At 46.7% G+C, this 9,662-nt stretch overlaps 1 protein-coding gene across 1 annotated transcript; it reads left to right on the top strand.

Moving 5' to 3' along the window:
• Positions 1 to 243: 243 nt before the first annotated feature.
• LOC140399492 (tubulin alpha chain-like) lies at positions 244 to 4,799 on the top strand. The gene is made up of 5 exons (XM_072489062.1): positions 244 to 268; positions 784 to 1,006; positions 1,111 to 1,259; positions 3,205 to 3,885; positions 4,414 to 4,799. The coding sequence occupies exons 1-5, from the start codon at positions 266 to 268 to the stop codon at positions 4,708 to 4,710; spliced, it is 1,353 nt and encodes a 450-aa protein (XP_072345163.1). The 5' UTR covers positions 244 to 265; the 3' UTR covers positions 4,711 to 4,799.
• The last annotated feature ends 4,863 nt before the right edge of the window (positions 4,800 to 9,662 follow it).

Here is a 9,662-nt window from a genome sequence, read left to right on the forward strand (position 1 = left end):
CAGGACTCAATGAGATGTTGTAGCGGCTGACAGAAGAGACTAGTCGCGAGCGTTGTCCAAAGCACCTCCCATGATCGACATTGTCCAACCAATCAGCGACGTGCACCGGTGTTCCATTTTATGTTACCGTTTCCCCGAGCAACCGCGTCGCATTGTTCTCACTGTCCAATCGAAACTCGTAATTGCTTCGTAGAATTCGATATAAATAGCGCGAGCGGGAAGACACGAAACACATTGAGAGGAGCTGTGAGCATAACAGAAAATCATGGTAGGTCAGCATTGAGTCAAGAGCGAATGGGATGTGTACTGCAGTATCACATGCTCACTCGGGAAGGGGGTCCATAGGGAAAGTAGGGGATTTGTGACACATTGTAGGATCCAATGGGGAGTCAGAATGATCTAGAAAGACGGGGACATGCACAGGGACAGCCGCAATTCTCAAGGAAAGAGAGAGACCCGCAAAATCAATATGGATGGGCGGGATGCAAAGGGAACAAGAAGAGTTCCGGGGAGTGCATGAATTTACAGGGGACAGAATGTTAGCATGGAGCAGTAATCCATCAAGGACTGGGGTCCACAGGGAAACGACAGGTGCTCAGGATGTACATGAGTCGCGGTCATTGTAACAGGAAATCGCAGAGTGGGCTCACAGTGACCTAGGATCTGGTGAAATCTCCATCGTAGAGGACAGGGATAGAATGGAGCGTCCATTGGGTTTTGGCGGAATCGGGGATGAACAGGGGCGGAATGTTATTCTTAAATAACCACCTCTTCTCTCATTAGCGTGAGTGTCTTTCACTCCACATTGGTCAGGCGGGTGTGCAGATCGGAAACGCTTGCTGGGAGCTGTATTGTCTGGAGCATGGCATCCAACCGGATGGGCAGATGCCCAGTGACAAGACCATCGGAGGTGGTGACGACTCCTTCAACACCTTCTTCAGTGAGACAGGGGCGGGGAAACACATTCCCCGAGCCGTGTTCGTAGATCTGGAGCCCACTGTGATTGGTAAGAGGAGAGATTGTTGCTCGGTTGGCCAATCAGTGTTTCACTAAACCCATTGCAATATTCCCTTCAGCCTCTGGTCTCAAGTCTCTGTTCACTGTCCCTAGATGAGGTCCGCACCGGCACCTACCGACAGCTCTTTCACCCCGAGCAGCTCATCACCGGTAAGGAGGATGCGGCGAATAACTACGCCCGGGGCCATTGCTCGGTGGGCAAGGAGATTGTGGATCTGGTCCTGGATCGTGTCCGGAAGGTGGTAAGTTCTCACTTTGGTATTCTGCATTCCTGGCTCGTGTACCTGTTCACATTCTCTGAGAAATGAGTTGGCAGTGATTCCATCACCCTGAGCTTCATCAGTTTAGAGCGCGACGTTTCACTCCTCGGATTCCCCAGCAAAACATTTCAGATTGGTTCCTGCCAATCACGGTCCCGTAAAGGCGGCAAAACCATGTGGGGCAACATTTCGGTGAATTGGCGATGCTCTGATTCCCGTTATTTCTCAAACCCTCCTGATTTAAACCCAGTAAGTTAATTTCCAAGCGTCAATATATCTGTGGGATCCACGAATAAACCCATATTCCTTCAAACCTATGAATGCAATTTGGGGAAAACAGAGTATGTATCCATCCTATTTTGAAATTATGTTAAAGATCAAATTACTTTGGAGTCCAATCTGAATTTGCGGCATAGCATGTCCCTCCCCCCTCATCCCACTGTGACAACATTTGCTAATTTGAATGAAAATTTATAAAGGTCACTTGTTTGCAATAGCACCAATCATAACTACCACCAGGTTATACTAAATAAACCAAATGACGGAACGCAGTTTAAATGATGAACGAAGAAAGTGTATCTACCATTGTAAAGGTAATACGTATGAAAGATTGAAAGTAAAGTGAAAATTAACAGTAATAATCCGTCAGGCGAAGAAGCTTAACTTTAACCATTCAATGGAATTCTCACCACGCTTCTCAAAGACCAGGAGTGACGGTGCTGAGCAGGTGGATAACATGTAAAACCATCAGCTCTCCAGAGGTTTCTGTAAACATCTCTCTGTCTCCGCATCTGATTATCTAAATCTTTCACTCATAGAATCATTGAATTTACAGAAGGAGACCTTTTGGCCCATCGAGTCTCCACAGGCCCTTGGAAAGGGCACCCTACCTCAGCCCACACCTCCACCCTATCCCCGGAACCAAGTAACCCCGATTAACCTTTTTTGAACACGAAGGGCAATTTAGCATGGCCAATCCACCTGACCTGCACATCCTTGGACTGTGGGAGAAAACTTGAGCACCCGGAGGAAACCCATGCAGGCAAGGGGAGAACGTGCAGACTACGCGCAGACAGTGACCCAAGCCGGGAATCGAAGCTGGGACCCTGGAGCAGTGAAGCAACTGTGCTAACCACTGTGCAACCATGCTGCCCGTATCATGTACTGGTCACGTACATGTCTCCCCACATCTCTCTGCATCAAAATGCACCTTTAATTATACACTGCAAATATAGAAAGCCCAGTTAAGCCAATTGTTCGCAAATGGCCAATTGGTCGATAACATGTTTATAAATAAATCTGAGTTAGTCAATAGGATTTCAGGTAATGACGCAAGTAATGTCACCTTTAAGCAATGCTTCAAACGTCTTGCAGGTTGCCCAACCTGTATCAAACTGCGAAAGAGCAGAGAGACGTGGCTCATTCCATTCTTATCATACTCCGAGATCGATGATCGGCTTAGTTGGACTAAACACAATGTCTCACATTATCTACTCTTCAGGGAATCTCCGGATATCAGAACAAAGTTTCTTCAGCATTTCTTTGAAAAATAATATATGGTTGGAATGAATGTTCTTGCACTTTTACTCCATCTTATTTGCATGTTTGGCTGTCACACTTCTGTCTGGATATCACAGCAGGGTATATTATTTGCAACATATATTTTCACTTCTAACTACTAACATCACCGCAACGTCTCTTCCATCGATCCTCTCCCAGCTGTTTCACCGTGGCACCACTCTATCTCCTCCGCAATGTCCATTAATCATTCCCCCAAGCTCCTACAGCTCAATCTCAGCAGCTCCCAGTGCGCCATCACGGGAGGGACTCTGGGGACATTACGTCATGTTAGATTCCTCTGTCCTTTTCAGGAGCGATTCCATTCTTTGTTTCCTCTTTAATATGTTTTTTGTGTTTTTACCCACAGGCTGATCTCTGCACAGGGTTACAGGGGTTCCTCATCTTCCACAGTTTTGGGGGTGGCACGGGCTCGGGTTTTACTTCCCTCCTGATGGAGAGACTCTCCGTCGACTACGGGAAGAAAGCTAAGCTGGAGTTTTCCGTTTACCCTGCTCCCCAGATTTCCACCGCGGTGGTTGAGCCGTACAACTCTGTGCTGGTGACCCACTGCACCCTCGAGCACTCTGACTGTGCCTTCATGGTGGACAATGAGGCCATTTACGATGTCTGTCGGCGGAACCTTGACATTGAGAGACCAACTTACACCAACCTCAACCGTCTCATTGGACAGGTACTGTCGTCCATCACCGCCTCACTCCGGTTCGACGGTGCCCTCAATGTGGACCTGACTGAGTTTCAGACCAACCTGGTTCCCTATCCCCGCATTCACTTCCCTCTGGCAACCTTCGCCCCTCTCATTTCGGCCGAGAAAGCTTACCACGAGCAACTCTCGGTGTCAGAGCTCACCAACTCATGTTTTGAACCAGCCAACCAGATGGTGAAGTGTGACCCCCGCCAGGGCAAGTACATGGCGTGCTGCATGCTGTACCGAGGAGACGTGGTGCCGAAGGACGTCAACGCCGCCATCGCCACCATCAAGACCAAGCGCTCAATCGCGTTTGTTGACTGGTGTCCCACTGGGTTCAAGGTAAGTGTGGCGTTTGCTATCGTCCACGTGGTATAGGGAAGTATGGAGTGTGAAGATCTTATAATACATGTCAACATAGTCCAGATCATTTCGGTTCAAAAGCGTAATTCTAAAGAGGCAGAAAACCGGAACAGACCGTCCCCATTCCTGCACCAATGTGAAGCTCTAAAAGGGGGGGCTGGATTTGCAATTCCTCGGGGTTTGCCTCTTGAATTCAAACCGGAATGCTCGAGCAGGAGTTCTTCCTTGAACAGGGAAAAATCTTCCTGACACAAGACCTTTCTGCAATTAGACTTTTAAAGAGTTCATTTGCTTTTGAATGCAATCTAATTTGCGCATCGATACTCCATTTATCCTGGAGCTTTGATGTAGGGGAAGAGCCCAGGGAATGACCAGACCTCACTATTTAAATAGGGGAAAACATTAACACTAAATGCAATTTTCTGAAAAGTGATGGGAGGTTGTGCAACCTGATGTGATCTGCATCATAAGCAATTGAAACCCAACATATTTTCTTCTCTCCAATAGGTTGGCATCAACTACCAGCCCCCAACAGTGGTGCCAGGGGGTGACCTGGCAAAGGTGCAACGGGCCCTCTGTATGCTGAGCAACACCACCGCAATTTCCTTGGCTTGGACCCGCTTGAACCTCAAATTCGATAAGATGTACGCCAAGCGGGCCTTTGTCCATTGGTATGTGGGGGAGGGGCTGGAGGAAGGGGAGTTCCAGGATGCACGAGAGGACATGGCCTCACTCGAGAAGGATTATGAAGAAGTGGGCGTCGATTCTTCCTCACTTGACAGAAAGGGCGAAGAGGAAGAATAAGATTCATTAATTTACAAATTATAATGGTTTAACTTTAATTAACATTGGTATTATAAAGTTTATTTAAGACAATAAAGTATTTAAAATCATTTTGGAATATTCTCATTTATTGTCTCTGCAAGCGGCAAGGGTTGAAAATCGGATGAGAAGGGAACTATTGAAGCTACAAGAATGTCAATGGACACAGAAAGTAGGTCAAATCCAACATTCTCCACAGCGCGCAGGCCGGGAGTCACAGAGCAATTCAATTATCAAAACACTGTCCTCTGGAATAATTGGATCGAAGGTTTAATTGATTTGTGCCAGTTTGTGGCCACTGATTAATGGGCGTTACGAGCAGGAATGTGATTGGGGTTTGAACAACCTGGTGATTCGGGGTTGTGATTGCATTCGCATTTGGAATTTGCAGGGACGTTTAACGTTTATAATTGTTTGCAATTACTTTGTAGTTTCGCTGTCGCACTCGGCAAATGTTCGCATATTGTCGAGATGATACTGAATCCTGGGTGGCTGGCCTATCTCGACTTTCTCACACTCAATATCGACAAGAGCGAAACATTCAAGAATCATCGAATCACACAGCAAAAGAGGCGCCTCGCCCATCGAGTATGCGCCGACACGGGAAGAACACATGGCCTACCTAACTAATCCCATTTGCTAGATTGGCCCATAGCCTTGAATGTTAAGAGGTGCCAAGTGCTCATGTAGCGACCTTGTAAAGGAGGCGAGGCAACCCATCTCTACCACCCGCCTAGGCACTGCATTCCACACTGCTATTTGTTATTTAGATTAATGATTTGGATGAGAATTTGGCAGGCATTGTTAGTAAATTTGCAGATGACACCAGGATTGGTGACATAATGGACAGTGAAGACGGTTATCTGGGATCTTAACGGGATCTTGATCAATTGGGTCAGTAGGCCGATGAATTGCTAGCGTAGTTTACTTTAGATAAATGTGAGGTGATGCATTTTGATCGATCAAATCGGGGCAGGACCTACTCAGTCAATGGTAGGGTAGTCCGGATAGTTATAGGACAAACGCATTTTGGAATACGGGTTCATAGGTCCTTGAAAGTGGAGTACAGGTGGACAGGATGGGTGAAGAAGGCTTGGTTTCTTTGGTCAGAACACTGAGTACAGCGGTTGAAACGTCTTGTTGAAGTTGTACAACACATTCGTAAGGCCACATTTGGAAAACTGGGTACAGTTCTCGTCACCATGTTACAGAAAGGAAATTATGAAACTTGAAAGCGAGGAGGAAAGATGTGTTAGGATGCTACCGGGGCTTGAAGGCTTGAGTTATAAGCAGAGGCTGGATAGAGTGGGAACTCTTTTCCATGAAGCATAGGAGGCTTAGGGTGATCTTACAGAGTTCTATAAAATAATGAGGGTCATAGATAAGGTACATAGTCAATATATTTTCTCAAAGGTAGAGACATTTAAAAATAGAGGGTACAGATTTAAGGGATGGGGAGGGGCCAGGCACAAAAGGGTCCAGACAGGACAATTATTTCACACATAGGGTGGCGTGTCTGGAACGAGCTGACAGAGGCGGGCAAAATTGCCTTTTAACAGGTATATTGCCTTTAGACAGGTATATGGTTAACATTGGTGTAGAGGGGTATGGACCAAATGCGGACAATTGAGATTTGTTTGGTGGTAAAAACTGAGCGGCATGGACAATTTGGGCCGAACGGCATTTTTCCATGTTGTAAACCTCCATGATTCTATGACTATTGGCCAAGTGCTGGAAAATAGGAGCAGAATAAATAGGTGGGCCGAAAGGCCTTTTCTGTGGTACAGATCTCTATGATTCTATGATTGATTCTGATGTAATACATTGTGTATGAAGGACTGGCTCTGATATATACTGTGCCAAATGATTGTGCCTGATGGATTGTGTCTGATAGATTCTGATTGAATGCATGGTGTCTTTTTGATGGAGACTGATAGATTCTCATTGAATGGATGTTGCCTGCTCTTTGGGTCCAATAGATTGTGATTCAATGGATGGTGCCTGACATATGGGCGACACGGTAGCAGAGTGGTTATTAGCACTGTTGCTTCGCAGCTCCAGGGTCCCAGGTTCGATTCTGGGATTGAGTCACTGTCTGTGTGGAGTCTGCAAGTTCTCTACGTGGATTTTCTCCGGCTGCTCCGGATTCCTCCCACAGTACACAAATTGTGCAGGTTAGGTGGATTGGCCATGCTAAATTGCCCTTAGTGTCCATAATCATTAGGTGGTGTTACTAGGTTACGGGGATAGGAAGGACCTGTTGTATTAAGTAGGGTGCTCTTTCCAAGGGCCGGTGCATACTCGATGGGCCGAATGGCCTCCCTCTGTACTGTAAATTCCCTGATTCTACGATTCTAAGATATTGCTCTGCGGCCATCTACAATGGCCACTCGCAGAATGATGCGAAATGTGGTCTGCTTTGGGACAGAGTCAAGTTGCAGCTTGTGGCTTTGCAAACAATCACTCAGACATATGCAGGAATTCACACGTGCAAATGGGCCATTCAAGACGATTGAAGTAACAATGGGACCATCAGGTCCATCACATCATCTTCCAGACTAAACAGCACCGAGCTCCTGCTCGGAGCCCTCTCAGGATTGGCCATTGCGTGCCCACCCTGTGATGTGGCAGCCCCTGATTGGATGTCACCAATTGGGTGGAGCCCTGAGAAATTGATTGACAGTGACCCAAAAATCGCCCTCAAAAGGGGCAGGGAAAACTCAAGCCAGTTAAAAGACAATGCAGCCTTGATTTCTTTCTCTTTTCGACCGGCTCCGGACCACCAACTGCAGCACAGCTCCTAACATCAGCTAAGTTCAAGGATCTGCGACATCAACCAAAAGATGACCATCCAACACAGACAACCCACTCGACCTCCAGCCGCCACACGTGAGGGAACGGATAAGGCCTTATCTACCCTACACCGAGCTGGTCATTTGGAAGTTAAGTCAAGGTCATTCAAATCGACAGTCATACATGAGCGCGTGATTTCTTAAGTAATAACTAAATTTGTGTCCAATAAATCGATTGTGATTGAACTGAATGCTTGCGTGATCATTTGTCCAATACACGGAGTACACTCACACACTGTAGTTACAAAGAGCAACATTTTCCTGGCGACTCTGATGGGATTCGATTCGAAGTAACTTTGTTACTCCGAAGGATTTCACAAAATTGATCAATTAGTGTAAAAACAAAAAAACAGAAGTGTGATTTCCTTATTGGCCAAATAATCGAATTTCAGAAGTGTGCAGTAACCACATGTGAAACTAACAGGGTAGGATAGGGTAAACTCTGCAAATTTGCATGCAAATTCAGAGGCATTTGGCCGGAACATAGCAACAAGCCGTACCCTTTGTCCGATCGACTCCCTATTCCCTTGTTCTCAATTTAAAGAGAGGAAATGGCAGCCCACTTATTAGAGAAGAGGATAAATTCACAGCAAACTGAAGTAGAAGGAATCGATATGTCTGAGAAGTGTTCCATATGGGAAGCTGTACTGAGGAAATATTTAAAGGGAAAAGGTTGGCCCCTATTGGATAAATTACTGCGCGAACACCGAGTCAGGTCCCGGGAAGGTAGGGCAAACTTGGTGGGCATATTTAAGTGAGATATAAAAGACGTGTACCAAAGTGTAAAAAACCAATGGCCGTACTGTGCTGCTAGGCTCAGTTGAGAGGAACCGAGGAGGTCATAGAGACACTCCGCGGTCAGTTAATAGAAGAGGAGGAGATTAGGAAACTAAAAGAGGAACACCTGGGGAATTTAGCTGCCAAGGACAGGGAAATCGCGGATGTTAAACATGCTCGCCAGTCCTGTATAATACATATTAGCAGCTTGCAAACCCAGCACGACAAGGCCTGCCAAGGCACAGAATGTGCTGTCTCAGTAAGAGAGGAGACCGAACATAAGGTCACCCAGCGAGAAACTAAATGTGCCAATTTACAGACAACTTCAAGGACGCACCACCAGTCTGCCAAAGAACAAAGGCAGGCTAGCGCTGACCACACCAAATGCCAGTGAGAAATCATAGATTATCATAGAATTTACAGTGGAGAAGGAGGCCATTCGGCCCATCGAGTCTACACCGGCTCTTGGAAAGAGCACCCCACGCAAGGTCGACACCTCCACCCTATCCCCATAAACCAGTAACCCCACCCAACACTAAGGGCAATTTTGGACACTAAGGGCAATTTATCATGGCCAATCCACCTAACCTGCACATCTTTGGACTGTGGGAGGAAACCGGAGCACCCGGAGGAAACCCACGCAGACACGGGGAGGATGTGCAGACTCCGCACAGACAGTGACCCAAACCAGAATCGAACCTGGGACCCTGGAGCTGTGAAGCAATTGTGCTAACCACCGTGCTGCCAATAAATAGACTTCACTCATTATTCCCAGTTCAAGAGGGCTTTATGTATACCTTCGGGACAGTAGGGACAGAGGCAGAAGAGATGGCTGATTGGGCAGGAAAGTACACAAATGTATGTTGTAATAACTGAGAGTCGAAAGCAACCCCCAATAATAAACGCACCAGCTGCACTAGCAGCCCTGGTTGCGCAGGTGATGCTGACCACGCCATCCAAACCCCAGTGAGTAGTGAAACCACCGCGGCACCAATGAATCCGGTCACTACAGAAACAAGGAGAGGGAATGCCTTAGGTCCCGCTGTTACCTACGTCACCCCGCTCACAGTAACCTAGTTAAGGGAGCGTAATAAAATCATCACATTTGAGCATTGCTTCTTTGAAGATGTTCGCCAACAGAAAATTAAGTATGTCTTGGAAGAAAGGGAAGAGGTTAACTTAATAGTGATGAGCATCAGCCAACCTTGCTCCAGAACAGACACACGCGAAGCATGGGGACTTAGACGTTTATCCAGAGCATGGGAAGTCCCTACAAGAGCAAATAGCCAGGGACTCGCATGGATA

This window comes from Scyliorhinus torazame, chromosome 22 (genome assembly GCF_047496885.1).
Source record: "Scyliorhinus torazame isolate Kashiwa2021f chromosome 22, sScyTor2.1, whole genome shotgun sequence".
NCBI lineage: Eukaryota > Metazoa > Chordata > Chondrichthyes > Carcharhiniformes > Scyliorhinidae > Scyliorhinus > Scyliorhinus torazame.